Source organism: Cygnus olor, chromosome 18 (assembly GCF_009769625.2).
Source record: "Cygnus olor isolate bCygOlo1 chromosome 18, bCygOlo1.pri.v2, whole genome shotgun sequence".
NCBI lineage: Eukaryota > Metazoa > Chordata > Aves > Anseriformes > Anatidae > Cygnus > Cygnus olor.
The window spans coordinates 12,791,864-12,809,164 of NC_049186.1; the positions used below are offsets into that span (position 1 = coordinate 12,791,864).

General features: G+C 62.3%; 3 protein-coding genes across 11 annotated transcripts; 2 read left to right on the forward strand and 1 right to left on the reverse strand.

The window, feature by feature from the left end:
- The first annotated feature begins 2,390 nt into the window (after positions 1-2,390).
- On the forward strand, positions 2,391-6,292 carry LOC121057055. Of its 8 annotated transcripts, XM_040530718.1 has the most exons (7): positions 2,391-2,648; positions 3,081-3,181; positions 3,597-3,631; positions 3,771-3,906; positions 4,295-4,465; positions 5,183-5,652; positions 6,182-6,292. In XM_040530718.1, the coding sequence occupies exons 2-7, from the start codon at positions 3,158-3,160 to the stop codon at positions 6,270-6,272; spliced, it is 927 nt and encodes a 308-aa protein (XP_040386652.1). In that variant the 5' UTR covers positions 2,391-2,648; positions 3,081-3,157; the 3' UTR covers positions 6,273-6,292. The 8 variants fall into 8 exon arrangements, with proteins under 8 accessions (XP_040386652.1, XP_040386648.1, XP_040386645.1 ...); XM_040530714.1 differs by lacking the exon at positions 6,182-6,292 and having other exon boundaries at positions 2,392-2,648; positions 3,774-3,906; positions 5,183-5,872; XM_040530711.1 differs by lacking the exon at positions 6,182-6,292 and having other exon boundaries at positions 2,392-2,648; positions 5,183-5,866.
- A 533-nt stretch (positions 6,293-6,825) lies between these two features.
- Positions 6,826-8,000, reverse strand: ARL16 (ADP ribosylation factor like GTPase 16). The gene is made up of 5 exons (XM_040530722.1): positions 7,882-8,000; positions 7,704-7,762; positions 7,508-7,621; positions 7,283-7,398; positions 6,826-7,095 (listed from the first exon to the last, which is right to left on the reverse strand). The coding sequence occupies exons 1-5, from the start codon at positions 7,970-7,972 to the stop codon at positions 6,924-6,926; spliced, it is 552 nt and encodes a 183-aa protein (XP_040386656.1). The 5' UTR covers positions 7,973-8,000; the 3' UTR covers positions 6,826-6,923.
- A 14-nt stretch (positions 8,001-8,014) lies between these two features.
- HGS (hepatocyte growth factor-regulated tyrosine kinase substrate) lies at positions 8,015-16,973 on the forward strand. Of its 2 annotated transcripts, none has more exons than XM_040530707.1 (21): positions 8,015-8,154; positions 8,342-8,426; positions 8,815-8,890; positions 9,437-9,529; positions 11,460-11,583; positions 11,968-12,020; positions 12,590-12,658; positions 12,843-12,967; positions 13,203-13,281; positions 13,369-13,467; positions 13,669-13,764; positions 14,155-14,193; positions 14,269-14,412; positions 14,564-14,774; positions 14,966-15,138; positions 15,306-15,446; positions 15,525-15,702; positions 15,783-15,916; positions 16,238-16,357; positions 16,597-16,692; positions 16,764-16,973. In XM_040530707.1, exons 1-21 carry the CDS (start codon positions 8,118-8,120, stop codon positions 16,872-16,874), a joined length of 2,283 nt encoding a protein of 760 aa, XP_040386641.1. In that variant the 5' UTR covers positions 8,015-8,117; the 3' UTR covers positions 16,875-16,973. The 2 variants fall into 2 exon arrangements, with proteins under 2 accessions (XP_040386641.1, XP_040386642.1); XM_040530708.1 differs by having other exon boundaries at positions 14,561-14,774; positions 16,764-16,972.
- The last annotated feature ends 328 nt before the right edge of the window (positions 16,974-17,301 follow it).

The following is a 17,301-nucleotide window of genomic DNA, read 5'->3' on the forward strand; positions in this document are numbered from 1 at the left end:
ACGGCAGTCGCTTATCGGCCCCGCCAGGCCGCCGGCCCCGCTCCTCCCTCGGAGCCCGGGGCGGAGCCGGGCCGCGCCTTGGCCCGGGTGTGGAGCCGGGGCTCGGGCCTTGAGGCGTCCCGGGAACGCGCTGGGCCGCGCCGGGCCGCGCCGGGCCGGGGCGGTGGGAGGAAGGGGGGTGGGGGGGAGGCTCGCAGCGATGGCGGTCGGGCTGCTGCACCTCAACGGGTGGAGGTAGGGGGGCCGCGGGGCGGGCCGCGGGGGCGCCGGGGTGGCTGGGGCCGGAACAAGGGCGCGGCGGGCGCCGGGGAGGCCGGGCCGGGGGGCTCCAGGGACGGGGTGGGCCGGGGGCGCTGGGACGAGGCCGGGAACGGGCCGGGGAGGCTGGGGGGGGCGGGGGGAGAGACCGGGAACGGGCCGGGGGCACCGGGAGGCCGGGACGGGCCGTGGCTGGGCCTGGAGCGGGCCCCAGCCGCCGCGGCCCCCGCTCAGGCGCTCTCCTTCCCCGGGCAGGTCGGGGACTCCCAACGGCACCGCGAAGCGTGAGTATGGGCACCGGGACGGGACCGGGGGGGGGACCGGGGCGGCCCGGCCCCGGCCCGGGGCCGCAGCGCTGCGGCCTCGCCCGCCGCCCCCCGCGCCCCTGCAGCAGCCCCTCGGCAGTGACGCTGCGGCAGGGCGGGCAGCCGCTTGCCGTCGCCAGCTTCCCGTTCCCTTTCAGTTTTCAGCTTTGAGAAGGTTTGTGACTACGTGCAGCAGTGCCGCGGCATGGTGGTGCCCTTCGCAAAGCAGCCCAGGTTCCGCCTGCGGGTCGGTGGCCTCGAGGGGACCTTTCACGAGGGGCAGGACGAGCTGCTGCAGTGGTGCCAGGCGCTCTACCTGCCGCAGCCCACCAGGATGGCCGTGGTGGGCACGGTGGATGACGTGCCCTGCCTGGCCACGGGGCAGCAGCTCATCATCCTCATCGCAGAGAGCGGCGAGGTGTATGCCTACGAGGAGGAGACGCTGCACAAGGTGGCCAAGAGCTTCCCTGAGTTCTTGGAGATAGGGCTGCAGCTCCTGGGGAAGGAGGTCTACCACTGCGGAGAGCACATAGTGCCACTGGTAAGCTGGACTGGCAGGGAAGAAATCTGCAGCTCTTCTCGCCTTGGAAAGATGCAGCCTGAGTTTGCTGGCGTGCCTGGGTCTGCCACGCCATTGATCCCACCTGCTTCAGGTCCTAACAACTCCCTGGTTGTTCTTCCAACAGGATGAGGAGGAACGGGACAAAGAGCCAGCAATCCAGCAGATCAGACGGAATGTCAACGAATTCATTGAGAAAGGAGAGGAAGAATTTCATAGTCTCCTGGACTTACTGGAGAGCAAGCCTGCTGTTGCTTGTTAAAACTGTGTGTGGGACAGGGAGGAGATGTGAGGAAATGTACTTACAAACGTTGGTGTTGTAAAATTGCATTTCTTAAATGTTTGAGTGGTTTCAAATTTTTTTCAAAATTCCAGCAGAGCCAGGGCTGTGCCTCTGTCCTGGAGGCAGCACGCTCCAGCTGCCAGCAGCAGAATCCCTCGTTTAACGCCCCCTGCTCAGGGTTGGAGTGGGTTTTGAGCCTTGCTCACGCTCCAGACGCCCGCTGTGCCTACAGTTGGGGCAAACCTGCGGCTCCCTGCGGGGCTGTGTCTGCCGCTGGGAGTGGGAGCAGGGCCTGCAGCTGTCCGGGCAGCAGGTTACAGCAGTTTGCAAGGGTGTGGTTTTATCTCTTAAAAACACATTGGCAGTGCGATAGGTCAGGCTGCCTGAGGACGTCATTGCTTTGTGGAGATCTCCATGGCGCATCTGGAGCACGAATGGCTGGGACCCCTACCACTTGTGTGACCAGTTTGCCCCGGCTCTGTGCCCATACTAACAACTTTTCAGCATTTTGTGTGTCACCTGTGCCAGGGGAGCGGCTAGTCCACGGGAGTGACCTCAGGGGGACACCCCCGAGGCACAGTCATCCCTGCTAACCAGGAAGGCTCGTTAGCTCGCGTTCAGTTGTCTCTGTCTCTCCTGGGCAGCCACCCCCCCCTTCCTTGCTTTCCGTGCTGCCAGCACCCACACGCTCCCCCTGACCACTGCGGCGCAGCCCCTGAAAGGCTCCGTGCCTCTGAGGAGCCCCATGACAGCCACTCGCCCTGCTGGCAGTGGGGGCGGAGGTCTCTGGCCTCAGTGAGCCCCCACCTGGGGCACTGGTGGGGCTGAACTCTCCTGCTCCCCACTCCCAGGGCTTGGTGCTCCAGCACGATGGCATGGTGGGCACTGGCAACCTGTCCCCATACGGAAGCTCTGAGCTCTCAGGTTTGAGTTTCGTTTCTGGAGAAATGAAAGTGGAAGCAAGAGTCCTGCCCCTCCCTTGCACAGCTCTTCCCTGTCACACTCCAGCAGTGCAGTACATTTAGAAAAGCCACTGCGCCAGCAGCAGGGTGAGAAGCACCAGGTTCAAGCAAACGCCGGTGGGATTCCTCAGGCTGGGACTGGGGAAGGAGTGCTTGCACCAAGCGCTGGTGGCAGTGCAGGGAACTGGGCATCTTCGTTAAGACGGCGTACCCTGCACTGAGTTCTGTGGCTCAAGAGCTTGACAGCAGCACAGACTCCAAGGATTCTTTGCTTCTGCCAGGTAAGTGCTGTTGCTTGTAAGTAAGCAAGCCATCTGTTTCCCCTGCAGACAGGCCCCTCGGGAGCAGGAAACCATCCCCAGACCCTCCCAGGGAAGCCCTCCTGGGCTCGCAGCCCACTGGCAAGTTTCCCCTTGCAGCTGAAGGTGGAGGAATGCCTAGGCAGCCTCCCCAGAGTGAAAATGCTCGCTTGGCCTGAGGCTGCAGCAGCTCTGCTGATCGCTTGCTCTGGGGAAGGTGCCCTCAGGTGTCTGCTCCGGCTGCTGCCTCTGGCTGGGAGCAGCCCCGGGACCCCCAGCCACGCACCGCATGGCACTGCCCGAGCAAGCAGCCGGCACCCCGGCTCCTGCTTGGTGCATCGTGCCCCAGGGGCACAGGTGCAGGAGCTGGCCAGCCTCAGAGGGGTGACCCGGCTTCCTGCCCTTCCAGCACAGCAGGGTTCTGCTGGCTGTTTTCCTAGAGCCCTGCGGACCAGGACACAGCTGCTGCAGTACCAGGCTACGTGTCCCCGATGGACTTCCTGCACCAAAACCAGGTGTGTGAGCACTGCCCCTTCTCTCCAGGAGGCAAGGAGAGACATTCTCCCGTGTAGTATCTTGGCCAGAAGCCCAAGTGGCGCCATCTTCAGATGCTGAGGGACATCCCAAGCCCATGCAGTGCCTTGCTCAGTGGCCATGGCACGCGGGATGCTGGGGAGCAGCCTGGTGCATGGCATTGCCACTGGCGCGCCCAGCCTCTGCGGTGCTGGGCTTGGCTTCACGTGCCGTTGGGTGTGCAGAGGGGCTGGGACCCCGCGTGGGTCCCGCAGTGCACACCAGTCCCCTGGGCAGGCAGCAAATACGCACGGTGCGGCCACCAGCCCGTGGCAAGCTCTGCTCCCGCGCCTGCCCGCACCTCAGAGCCACGCTCCTCACAGCGCCGCACCACCAAGCCTCCTCTTCCTCCCGCAGGGCCCTGGCCGCGCTCCAGCACAGGACGCTCGGAGGTAAGGCTGAGCCTCGCCTCCCCTCTCCCCCACTTGCCAGCAGCCACCCCCAGCCCGGCCATGCCCCAGGGGGACGAGCGCTCGCCCCGCAGCCTGGAGCACCCCCGGCACTGCTGCCACTCGCTCCTCTGTGCTCCAGCAGGATGTTGGCGGAGCAAGAGGAGCGTCGTAAAAGCCAGCTACAGATGAGCGGGAATCTCTTCATCAAGCAGTTCTTGCTTTTGCTGAATCAGAAGCAGCCGGCTGACGACATCAAAAAGCAATACATAGAAAAGGTCAGCACTGCCACCGCTGTCCTCCCCACCCATCTGCGGCCAGCCTCTGCGCTGCTGCAGGTCCCAGCTGGGGTGGGGGCAGCGCTGTCGGCAAAACCTCCGCGGCAGCCGGCACCCAAGGGGGGGAGCTGCCCCGTGCTGGGGCCTGCTGCCAGACGTCTGCAGGGAAAGGGGCAGGAGCCCCAGGCCGGAGGCACTGCTCCTGGTTTGAGCAGGGAGCTGGTGCCCAGAGTGGAGAAGCTGTTTGGAGCACGGGCAAGCAGGAAGGGGCAGCAGGGGAGGCGGGGGGCTGGGGGCAGCGAGCGGCCACAGCCGGGCAGGCCGGCGCGGGGGCTCTGCAGCTGCGTTCCAGGCACAGCTCAGTGCCGGGGTCTCCGCTCGCCAACAGGTGCTGCACGCAGTGTTCTTCTTCGGGAGGGTGCACAAGAGGATGGTGGAACCCACTGACTTCCTAGGGCCCAAGGTTTGCCGGACTCTGCAGGCGAAGTTCCCCAGACCGTTCCAACAGTACGGCACCCACCTCCCCGGCCTGACGCCCTACTCCATCCTGCTGCAGTTCGTGAGTATCCCCACGCGCGCACGGCTCTGGAGGTGGCTCCCTTGGAGCCGGGCGTTCAGTCCCACGGCTGGGACAGGACGGACGGTGTGACAAACCCAGCACGGCCGTGGGGAGGCCCAGGGAACGCACCCCCCCAGCAGCAGCAGGACGGGCAGGGCAAGGGCTCTGCCGCTGGGAGAGAAACTCCTCGGGGCGGTGACGTTTCCACGTGTTTGTGCAGCTGCTGCCCCAAACCCTGCACACTGACCTTGGCTGGCCACTCACTGGCTTCGTTGGGCACTGCTTTGTCTATTTAGTGGCTGGGTCATTTCCCTCAAAACAGCAGCCTTACACACCTCCACCAGCATTTAGCCTTTACGACGATCTCTTTTTCCAATGGTACCAATCCTGCTCCAAAGCCAGGCTGCCACTAGACAGCACTTCAACAGACAAGCAGACGCGCGCTCTCACGCCCAAAGCCAACCCAACATCCTTACTGTTTCTCTAAACGTCCCCCATTTTGTCAGAACCCTTCTTGTAGAAGTTTCTCTCTCAAGCTTTCCAAGTCACCACGAGCTGTACTGACCAGCTGCTGCTGAACGGACTCAGGGGAACGGAGGACAATTTCTGAGTTTATCTTTCAACCGCACGCTCATCCCCTTCTCTTGCAGAGTATCATTTCCTGGGGAATGAAAGAGACAGGGAGGGGTCTGTACCAAGGGCTGTGTCTATTCCCAGGGCTCTGAAGTAGCAGGCTGCAGCACCCAAGAGCAAATGGAGTCTTTCTTGCGTGACTTTAACAAAACTCTGCAAGAAGAATTGGAGCGAGAAGCCAACATGAAGCCCAGTGCGTTCATCTTCAGAGCTGCAATTGTCGCCTTCAGCATCTACAGAGACCCCGAGGATGGAGCAGCCCCTCCTCTCTTTTATGGAGCATCCCTGTCCTGCAGCGGGCTGCTGGAGAGGAAGATCATGATTGATGTCCTGTGCATAAAGACGTGGCACAAGGCGGTGGCGTTCGCGGTGCACCACGGGGAGCACAATCTGGCCATCGTCTTCCCTGATGGGGTACAGTGCCGGGCCTTCTACTACAGTAACGGAGCCTTCGTGGAAAAGCAGCCCTGCATGAAATGCAGGGAGATGTTCCACGTCGACTTCCAGCCACCTGCAGACAGCACCGGGGAAAATTCCCAGTGGCTATACGGTAACTGTGCCGAGAACGAGAGCCTGAGCAAGCTGCTGCAGGGCATCCCGGGGCTGCAGGAGAAGGTTGTCTCGACACACACTCCCCCCCAGCCAAACACCTACCAGGCCATTGAACAAGAATTTACAGACATCATAGAAAACAGTTTTAGAAATCACCTTCACCAGTTGCTTCAGGAAAATCATTTTTTTTCTTACCTTCCTCTTCAATTCTTCTGAACCCAGGTGAGTGCTGGAGAGGTAGCCACAGGCCGGTGCTTGCCGCAGCTCACAAGACACCCCTGACTGCAGCACCCTTGCAGCTCCACCTGCCCCCACCCATGAACTCCCGCAGACCCCCACCTTTGCACAGGCTTCCCCGGGCCACCTTGCCGCGCTCTGTCTGGTGCAAGGCACGCGGGGCCACAGCAGTCAGGAGCGCTGCACGCATGCAGCCCCAGCCCAGGCTCCCAGCCCCACTGACCAAAGCACTACAACTGCTCTTGCAGAAGGTACCAGCACAGCCTCAGCAGGAGGGCAGGAAAGCCTTCTCACCCTGCCTTTATGTTGCTTCCGAAACCAGGCTACATGCTCACAGCAGCAGTGTCTGGACAGGGCACAGAAGAGGCAAAAGTGCAGCCTCTGAATGGCACGAGGCAGCCCAGCTCCATGTCTGCAAACTGCGCAGTGATGGGGAATCCGTTTGTTCCTTGCTAGACTCAGCAGCACAGGGCTCTGCTTTTAATCTGTGTAAATAAAGATGTGTATGTGATTTTCAGTCACGTACCCGATGATTTGCAACAGAGACTATTCATTTGAGAAGCCCCCTCCTTTCACCTTTGTGTAGATCCAGACTGTTCGGCTCTCGGGCACAGGAGCTGCATCTTCCTCGTGACGCAAGCGGCCAGCAGGGCCTGCGCACGCAGCACGCCCTCGGCCGGGCTTTGCTCACAGGGGCTCAAAGCCTGGAGCAGGCAGGAGGAAGGGGCAGCTTGCCCCGGCGTCCGAAAGAAGAGCAGGCCTCGAGGCAGCCCCGCAGAAGTGCCGCAGGGCTCCAGGCAGGAGAGCTCAGAGGCAGAGCTCTGCTGCAGACGTGGCTAAGGACGGCTTGCTGCAGGAGCACGGCCTGAGACTCCTGCTCACCCCCTCCCTGAGAGGCCAGGCTTTCCACCCAGCACAGGGAAGTCCGGACAAGGAGGTGGAAGTTTCGCAGTTTTACTGTGAAGTCCTAAAGAGCTGCCCCCTGCCACCAGCCCGGGGCACTGCCCAAGCCCCGCGCGGGGCAGGGCAGGGCAGCTCAGCTGGGGTCCCTGAAGGTGTCCTTCAGCCACTGCAGGACGTCAGCCAGCCCGGTGCCGTCGCGCGCGCTGGCCTCCAGAATCGTGATGGGCTGCGTAGCGCAGGAGACGATGTCTTGCATGCGGAACAGCGACTTCATCTCCACCAGCGACATGTAGCAGGGCAGGTCACTGCATCCAGAGGGGGCACCGTGTTGGCCACCACCCTCCGGTCCTGCGCCCCCAGAGCCCCGCAGAGCCGGCCCGAAGGCTGCGGCACGGCACCGCCGCCACCCCGCGGAGCCGGGCGGCTTCCCGGGGCATCGCCCTTCGGGAGAGCCACGGGAGCTCCTCGCCCCTCCCCGGCGCCCCTCTTTACGTCTTGTTGAAGAGGACCAGCACGGGCACGGCGGCGAGCTGCTCGGCGGACAGCAGGGCCAGCAGCTGGACGCAGGACGAGGACACCTGGGTGGGGTCGGCGGCGTCGATCACGAACTGCAGAGGGAAGGGGCGGCTCCGTGGGGGCGTCCCGGGGCGCCCCTCGCGGGGCCGGGTCGGGGCCGGGAGCCCCGGGCACCGCCGCGCCCCTCGGGCCGGGGCTCACCATCACGGCGCCGCACTCCCCGTAGTAGCTGGGCCAGATGGGGCCCATGCAGCCGCCCAGCTCCCGCACCGTCACCTTCGGCGGCAGCGGCAGCTCCGTCAGGTTGGTGCCCACCTGCGGGAGCGGGACGCGGCGGGGTCGGGCCGGGACCGAACCCGAACGGAGCCGGGACCCGGCGCGGCCCGCCCCGACCTACCGTGGGCAGCGTGGCCGGGGGCTCGCCCAGCTCCTCGGCCCCGTCCCGGGAGCTCAGCTGTGCCGGCGCGTTAAGGACGGGCACGGAGGGGCGGGGAGGGCGCGCCACCGGACCGGGACCCCCCCGGCGCCCCCCGGCGCCCCCGGTACCCCCGCCCCGCCCCGCCCCGCGCGGATATGGCGGAGCCGCTTCCCCAGCAGGCTCTTGCCGACGCCCGCGGCGCCCAGCAGCAGGCAGCCGCCCCCGCGCCGCCCCGCCGCCGCCGCCATCGCCGCCCCGCCCCGCCTCGCCCCGCCGGAAGCGGCTCCGCCCGCCCCGCCGGAAGGCGGAAGAAGCGGAAGGCGGAAGCGGAAGCGGCCGCGGGCTGGCGGCGGGGCGGGGCGGACCGGACCGGCGGCGGCGGCGGGGGACGCGATGGGGCGCGGCGGCGGCACCTTCGAGCGGCTCCTGGGTAGGGGCCGGGCGGCCCCGCGGGGCTCGGCCCCGGTGACCGCGGCGGGCCCGGGCTGCGGCCGGTGGCGGCGGGGAGGGGCGCGGCGGGGGCCGGAGGGACCGGGGGGGCCGGGCGGACCCCGGGTTTGGCGGGGCGGCGGCCGCGGGGCGCTCGGGGCAGGCTGACGGGCGCCGCTCCCTTGCAGACAAGGCGACGAGCCAGCTGCTGCTGGAGACGGACTGGGAATCCATCCTGCAGATCTGCGACATGATCCGCCAGGGAGACACGCAGTGAGTGCCCGCCGCGCCGCGGCCCCAGCCCTGGGCACGGGGCTGGCGTGCGCGTACGGTGACGCTGAGGGGCCTCGCGGGCTCACCCCGCAGCAGGGGGTCTCTTGCTGTCCGGTTTCAGAAAAGCGTTAGAAGGCGACGCACCCTGACGCTCCGCGGTGCTCTTCCTGGCCTTAGTAGCTGCAGGCTGTATCTGGCCTGAAACCTGTAGAGAAGCTCAAGCTCGAGCGTGTTCGTGCCTCCTCGTGCCGGTTCGCACTGGGGGAGTTGGGCGTACTGCGAGCTGGCTGTACCTTTTGTTAGTGGGGGGTTAGCGGGTTATCAGGGGCAGCTGGAGTACCCTTGCAGACTTCGTCCTTACCCAGGAACGCGTACTCTCTTCATCCAGAGCAAAATATGCAGTCAACGCTATCAAGAAGAAAGTCAACGACAAGAATCCCCACGTGGCGCTCTATGCACTTGAGGTAACTTCAGCCCGAACCTCCAGCCCTGTAGGGGCCCGTTTCACGGGCCAGAACCTCACATCTTTTCCAAGCCTGCCTTCTGGGCTGCAGCCTGCGCAGCGTTCCCTCTGCCCTGCCCAGCAGCATCAGGGCGTGACGTGGAGTTGCCTCCCGCCTCTAGCGCAGAGGCTTCGTGACTGATTGACGGACTGTGATGTTTCATTCTTGAATTCAACCTCAGAGCTAGAAACAGGCCAAGCCAGAACTCAAGATGCTTTCTGTGGGGGTCTGTTTGCTTGCCTCTGTGTGTTTAAATAGTAGAGGTACAAAGGCCACCGTGAAGCTGAAGTATAGCTTGTGCTTTAGCCTTGTGGTGTGCGTTTCTCTGGCTTGACTGACGCTTCCTGTACTTTAATCATTATTCGAATAGTGCCCCCTCCTTAGCTTACCTGCTGCAATAACCCGTAACGGTTGCTGAAACACCGCTCCTTTGCTCTTCTGTTTAGTCTCTGTAGGCCACAGAGAAGGAAGAAAGTGGCAGGCTAACGCTGTCCTTTGCCCTCGCAGGTCATGGAGTCTGTAGTTAAAAACTGTGGCCAAACAGTCCATGATGAAGTAGCTAATAAACAGACTATGGAGGAGCTGAAGGAAATACTCAAGGTAAACTTAACTTGTTTTACTTCAGTTTTTGAATGAGGTTGTAAGGCAACGAAAGGAGAAAATGTACATGTTCTCTGTTTCATTCCCCGTGTATAAGGAACAGAGACTTGGAAATCTCTCTCAGAGAGGAGCAACTCTGTATTGTTTAATATGAAGAGCTGAGTGTAGAGAGCTGAAGAGCGTCTGCTGGGGAGAGAAGATGTCATGAGAGCAAAGATAATGTTTGGCTATACCATGAAGTGGGGAAGGAATATGCTGTAAAGGCATAGACCGTTTCATGATAGGTGATCATGGGTGCAGAGCTTTGCTTGGCCAGAGACCACAAAAACAAACAACTGTCAGAGAGTTTCACCAAGGATCTGAGCACCGGTAGGTGAATACCATTCCTGTAGTCCAGTGTAAGACACGCAAGAAGGTGAGTAGCGAGGTGAAACTGACAGAAGCTTCCTCTTTACTACGACAATTTCATTGGCCTGTGGAACTGGCCTGAGGAGCTTTTCAGGTTGCAGACCTGTATCGCTTGTCAGTTTGGTACAACGTGGTGCCTGCAGGAGCTCCTCGTGTCCTAGGACTTGAGACTTCCACAAGTGAAGGGTAAATAAGAACTCGAGTCTTCAGTTTCCAGTCCTGAGAACAGTAATTCACAGACAAGAGGTTGTTACAGTAATGCTGTTACTTCCTTATAGTCCCTGTCTTCTGCCAAAAATAGACAAGTAGATGACCCAGCTATTTGTGGAGTGAGCTGTGCTGGTCCTGCCACCTCACGCACTGTAGCAGCGTGTCTCCTCCGTGAACTTCCTGTTAGGGGCTGACTCAGTCTTCGTACGGTCTCTCCTGATGAAATGGGAATGCTGCTGCAATGTGAAGGGCAGGTGTTGTAGTACAGCCACTCTGGGCACTGAGGGGATCAGATAGGATCAGATCAAGAGATTTTGTGATTCTCCAGTCCTTGTCCGCCTCAGCAGTTTCGTAACTGTCGCAGACCCGCTGTCATCCTACACTCGGAAATTTGCTGCCTGTGAATGCCTCATGCTGTTTAAAATGGTGTTAGTTCTGATGAGGCTCAGGGCTGTGCCATTTGTGGAATGCGGGGTTTTGCCAAAACTCCTAGAAGTCTGGAGCTTCAGGAATTGTCACTAGGTCACACTGTGTGCTGAGCTCTCGGATGAAACGGGAGCTTGACAATCTCTGCTTCCTGGGGGACTTCTGGAGCAACCGGTCATGTGAGGCGGCGATGACTCGGTCAGCTGATGGCAGGGCTGCTCCTGGAGCTGGGATAGGAACGGGCTTGCCAAGTTTCCTCTGGCTTCCTGAACTGTGATACAGCCGTCCCTCGCCTCCAAAGGGCAGGCTTCCCAGCTGTCCCGATTGCATCATATCTCGAGGTAGTTCTGGGTATTCCCGCACAGGAGTCTCTGAGCCGGAGCTGCTGGCAGCTGGGTACCAGCAGCCTCCAGACACCTTCCGGCTGTGTCTGTGGTGCCCGGTCAGAACTGGGGTGAGACGATGGTGCTGTCCCGGGCAGCTGTCGCTCTTGCAGTTTGTGGAGTGCGGATGAGCAGCTCTTGTGAGGAGGTAAACAAGAGTGCTGGCAGGCCAGTGCTCGTGCCTGCCCTGGGGAGTAACCGTGTGAGTCTCCGTGGACGTGTTCCAAAAGCATCGTGACTGCACACCTTCTCGAGCTGATCTGTGCTGCTCTGAAGGACAGCCTCCTGTTTGTGCTGGAGCAGGGAAGCGGGGAAGCTGAAGGAGGATGTAGTCCTTGCTGTAGATTGTCCTGCTTGCAGTTTTCTGACAGCTCTTACCTTGCACGAGTATTCTAAAGTCTCTCTCCCTACGAATGGTATTTCTGGCTCCTGTTTGGGGGATTTGTAACGTCCTATGGGCTTCAGGGTCTTTTTCTCAGACTTTTTTTTTTTTTCCCACGCAGAGGCAAGTGGAAGCAAGTGTGCGCAGTAAGATCCTGAACCTTATCCAGGCCTGGGCTCATGCCTTCCGCAACGAGCCTAAGTACAAGGTGGTGCAGGACACCTATCAGATAATGAAGGTTGAAGGTGAGGAAACCGGGGCAAAGGTGGGTGGACAGTTGGCCAAGTGGCTCTGCTCTGGAGGAGCCTTGCTGGAGGAAAAAATGGGTTTTGGGTCCCTGCTAGGTACTAGTGAAATCTGGATTTACAATGCTGAGCTTTTTCTCAGCATATTTTTGAGCAGTTCTTAGCTCTTTTGGAGCAGTAAGCACTGTGCAGGCAATGCCACCTGGCCTCCTGCAGGAGGAAGATTGCTGTTGCTCTTATCAAAATAACGTAACGGTCAGGGTAGAAATGCTGAGCTGTTTTTGGTGTGTATGGCTGGGACCTGCAGCACTAGGCTGAGTCTTGGCACCACAGCCTCCCTGTGCAGAAGCCTTTCACAGGAGAATGCTGTCCCTTCTCCCACAGGTCATGTGTTCCCGGAGTTCAAAGAGAGCGATGCCATGTTCGCTGCGGAAAGGGTGAGTGAGCTCTGCCGACGGGGAGGGAGCTGGTGCTGTGGGACAGGCCTTGCTGTTGTATCCCTTGGGCTACTAAACCTTCAGTTCTTGCTTTCCTCCATTTCGCTCACATCAGAGACCTTGCTGTGTGCGTTGCTTGCTTGCTCCCTGCTGTCATACGGGCAGTTCTGGGTTGGTGTGCAGCGGCTTAGCCTAAAATTACCAGAGGGAGGGGAGAATTGGCCAGGACGGGACATTAGTCTCACCTTGCTAAGCGCCTCCCAGAGTGGCCCTGCTTGGTGGCCTTCCAGCAGCGTGGGCATCTGAACATGGTAGCAGAGTGGTGCTGCAGAAATTGCCGTACAGATGTGTTCATAGGAACTCTAGCTGACAGGGAAAGCATCGCAGTCTAGTAAGGTGAGAGGTGATCACTTGCGAGGACGAATGTTTCCTGTTGAGCTGCAAATGCTTCCTGCCTCCCCCACTCACGACAGTCTGGGTTAGCCGCAGGAGCTCCTGAAAGGCTCCGTGAAGACGCCGTCCTTGAGGCCTCGCTCCTTGCCTTACACAAGTTTCCTTAACCCCGCCAGGCTCCAGACTGGGTAGATGCTGAAGAGTGTCACAGATGCCGAGTGCAGTTTGGGGTTGTGACACGGAAGGTGGGTGCTGCTCCTCCCTTCTGGGTTCCCCGGTCCTGTGCAGGACTCCCTGAGCCCGTGTGGAAGTGCGTCTGGGTGACTGCTCCCCAGCCACTGCCAGGGAAGTGTCAGGGCCGTTTGAGGGATATCATCTAATGGTGAAGAAGCATCTTGCTACCACACTGACGTCTCCCATTCTTTGCAGCATCATTGCAGGGCCTGTGGGCAGATTTTCTGTGGCAAATGCTCCTCCAAGTATTCCACCATCCCCAAGTTCGGGATTGAGAAGGAAGTGAGAGTCTGTGAGCCCTGTTACGAGCATCTCAACAAGTCAGTACCCTTTGTGGCATCTTTCCTTGTTTGCAACTGCTGGGTCTGTGAGGGGAGAAACTTGGCATGGAGCCACCTCTCTGAAGATTAGCGTAAGGGTTTCCCGAGTTGTGTAGGCTGGCTGGGTTCTGTTCCTTCCTGGGAATGGGCTTTAAAGCTGTAGTGTTGTGCAGAGCTGGGGCTCCACTGCTGAGGAGAGAGCACTGTCTGCGCTGACGCCTCTTTCTGACCGCAGGAAAGCTGAGGGTAAAGCTGCTGCAACCTCTGAACTGCCCCCCGAGTACCTGACCAGCCCTCTCTCTCAGCAGTCCCAGGTGAGTGGCTGCCCTCTGGGTGACTTAGTGATGCCGGCCTGCTCGTTGATCCCTTTAGTGACTGCCTCCTCATCTTTCTGCTTGCAGCTGCCCCCGAAGCGTGATGAGACAGCTCTGCAAGAGGAGGAAGAGCTCCAGCTAGCCATTGCCTTGTCTCAGTCAGAGGCCGAGGAGAAGGAGAGGATGGTTTGTACACTGCTTGGCATCTGGGACTGTTTTTTTTGCCACGCAGCCTGCGTGGATTGTACAAAGCATGAGACCGGGTCTGCCAACTGTACCTAGCCACCACGAGATGCCGCACCCACCCGCTGTGCCCAGCTTGTTGCTGGCTGGTTGATTCAGAGGAGTCTGGACAGTCCCTGAGTTGATTTCTTTTCTCCTTTGCAGAGGCAGAAGACAACCTACTCCATGTACCCGAAGGCTGAGCCCACACCCGTCACATCGTCAGCTCCGCCGGCGGGCACGCTCTATTCCCCACCTGTGGTACGTTCACAGGGGCTCCTGAGCATGAAGTGGCCGGGCACAGGCCAGTTCCCCAGCCCAGCTCTGCCCTGCTTGGGTCAGATTGGCTCCCTGTTCTGAGAAAAACTTTGCCCCCTTCGATCCCTTGTTTTCTCACAGTGCTAGTGTGCTTTTTGGCCAGAAGGTCTGTGCTCAGCTGGCACGTAGGTGCCTCTGTTGCTGGCATGAGGCTCAGGTTGCTGCTTCCAGCAGCCGCAGTCTGTGTCTGGCTGAAGGAGGTGGCTGTCCCCCTCTCAGTGCTGGTGCTCAGCCCCGGTGGCTGTGCCAGAGCCAGGCCTGGACAAGACAGCTGTGTGGGAGCTGCAGTTTTCTTGTTTCTCTAAACTGGATTCCCTGTTCGTTTCTTCACAGAGTTCCTCTGCTCCCCTGGCTGAGGACATTGACCCTGAGGTGAGGACGCAGCACTGTGGCACGGGGCTGCTCCCAGCGTGGCTGCGGTGCTCATCTTCCCTCTCTTCCTGGCAGCTGGCTCGGTACCTGAACCGCAACTACTGGGAGAAGAAACAAGAGGAGGTTCGCAAGAGCCCGACCCCGTCGGCCCCTCTGTCCCTCACAGAGCCAGCCGCTCAGCCGGGGGAAGCCCCCCCCACCCCGCTCGGTGTCGTCGAGGTAAGAGGCGGCCTGGGGCCGTCCTGCAGCTTGGGATGGGCGAGCAGTGCCTGACCTGTCCACGCAGCCCCCGTGTGCAGCTCTGCGGGGCTGCTGCTGGCCCTTGGCTCGGGTGAGCGGAGGCTGACCGGCCGTCCTGTCCTCCCAGCAGCAGTACCAGAACGGCGAGTCGGAGGAGAACCACGAGCAGTTCCTGAAGGCGCTGCAGAACGCGGTCACCACGTTTGTCAACCGCATGAAGAGCAACCACATGCGAGGCCGCAGCATCACCAACGACTCTGCTGTGCTGTCCCTCTTCCAGTCCATCAACAACATGCACCCCCAGCTGCTGGAGCTGCTCAACCAGCTGGATGAGCGCAGGCGTACGTGGGAGCGGCCCTGCTGCGGGCTGGGGGTCCTGGGGAGGGGCGGGCGCCTGCCAGGGCGTCCCCCAGAGCCAGTGTTTGGCATTCCCGTGGCGCAGCCTGTCTGGAGAGAAGCCAGAGCGGCGTGTAGGGACTGTCCGAGTGCTCTGCCTTGAGAAGGGTCCCTGAGGCTGCCTCTCCCCCCGCAGTGTATTACGAAGGCCTGCAGGACAAACTGGCCCAGATCCGGGACGCGCGTGGGGCCCTGAACGCGCTGCGGGAGGAGCATCGGGAGAAGCTGCGGCGTGCAGCAGAGGAGGCAGAGCGCCAGCGCCAGATCCAGCTGGCCCAGAAGCTGGAGATCATGAGACAGAAAAAGCAGGTGAGGCGGGGAGCACTTCCAGGGATCCAGGGCCACGTCAGCCAGCAGCCCTGCCTGTGCTCCTGCTGGCACCGTAGGCCAGCCCGGGTTTGGCGAGGAGAGCTGTCGTGGCGGGAGGGGATGCTGCCACATCCTGGCTCCTGGCTATCGCAGCGTTGTTGCCACAGGAGTACCTGGAGATGCAGCGTCAGTTGGCCATCCAGCGCCTGCAGGAGCAGGAGAAGGAGAGGCAGATGCGCCTGGAGCAGCAGAAGCAGACCATCCAGATGAGAGCCCAGATGCCAGCCTTCTCGCTGCCTTATGCCCAAGTAAGGCTGCTGGGTCACAGACCTCAGGCCACGTCCCCCGGGACCTGGCAGAAAAGCTTGCTTCTCTTCCCTCACCAGCTCCAGGCCATGCCAGCAGCCAGCGGGGTGATCTACCAGCCCTCTGGGCCCACCAGCTTCCCCGGCACCTTCAGCCCAGCGGGCTCTGTGGAGGGCTCTCCCATGCACACCGTGTACATGAACCAGGCAGCGCAGGGGGGCACGGGGGCGTACACAGCAATGCCCGTCACAGGGACAGGTACGCGAGCGAGCTGGATCCAGCGTGGGCGGAAGCCAAATGCAAGGCAGTTGCTTCAGTCTCTGCTCTCTCCGCTCCAGATCCCAACATGGTGAACGCCTACATGTACCAGGCGGGGGCCGGCAGTGGGCAGGCGGCTCAGCAGGGCCAGGCGGTGCCCACCACAACCCCAGCGTACTCGTCCTACCAACCCACTCCAACGCAGGGCTACCAGGCAAGTGAAGGCAGCCACTGCAGAGCAGCTTGTGGCCAGCTGGGGCAGGGCCGGGGAGTTCTGTGGGGCTGCTGCAGGCGATCTGACTTCGGGGGCGGGTTCTCGAGTGGGAGGGAGAAGCTCTTTGGTCCCATATCTGGAACTGCTGCTTCCCCTCTGGGAAAAGGCCCAGAGCAGACCCAGTTCTGGACTCCCCACCGTGCAGAGGGAAAGCATGCCCCGGTTCCAGGGGAGAGCCCTACTGGTCCTGGAGCTCCTGGGCAGTTTGAGGTGAGCCAAAGCTGCCTGCACCACCTCTCACCAGCAGCCTTCCCTCCCCAGAATGCAGCGTCGCAGTCACAGAGCATCCCTGCCATCTCGCAGGCCCCCCAGTCAGGCGCGATGGGCGGCTACATGGGCAGCCAGTCGGTCTCCATGGGCTACCAGCCCTACGGCATGCAGGTGAGCACCCGTGGGCCGGGGAGGGGCAAGGCTCTGGCTGCTGTGGGGTGGGCTACAGCCAGCGGAGCCTTCCTGGGCTACGCTGCTGGGGGCAGGGAAGGGGAAGGCCTGGGGAGGGATCGGCAGGCTCGCGCGTGGACGAGGCTTAGGGAGGCTGCCTGCTTCGGGCCGTCTCCCCCGCTGTGGCGCTGGGTGCCGTGAGTCCAGGAGCCACTCCGACCTCCCTCCCCTCCCCGCAGGGCCTCATGTCAGCCCTGCCGGGGCAGGACGCGGCGCTGAGCGGCCTGCCCCCGCAGCAGCCCTACCTGCCGGGGCAGCAGCCCCTCTACCAGCAGGTGAGTGCCGCCGGCCGCGGGGCGCTGGGGGCTCGGGCGCGTTCCCTGACGGCGCTGCCTCCTCTCCGCAGGTGCCGCCCGCCGGAGGGGGCCCCCCCCAGCAGCAGCAGCCGCAGCCAGCGGCGGCCCCGGTGCAGCAGCCCCCGGGCAGCGGCGAGGCGCAGCTCATCTCCTTCGACTGACCGGGGCCGCCCCGTCCCTGTAACGCTACGGCTCTGCACAGCCGCCCCGGGCCGCGGCTCCTCCCGCCCGTCCCCCAGCCCCCCCCCGCCCGCCGGGCCCCGCAGGAGGGCGGCGCCCCCCCGGCCCCGCCGCCTCCCCCCGCCCCGGGCCCCCCCCCCCAGCTCCGCGCGGGCCGGGGGCGGCCCCGGTCCCGCTGCGCCCCCCGGGCCCGGCCTCCCCCGGGGCAGGCGAGCGGCGCTGCCCGGCGCCGGGCTCCCCCTTCCCCCCCCGTCCTCTCCCCCCCCCCCCGGTTCCCGCGCTCGGTCCCCGCCGGAGGCGACGGAGCCGCAACGGCGCCAATAAAGTGTGCGGAACGACCCGGCCTGCGCTGCGCCGCGGGGGGGCGGGCACCGGGCGGGGGGACGCCGCCGGGCGGGGGCGCACGGG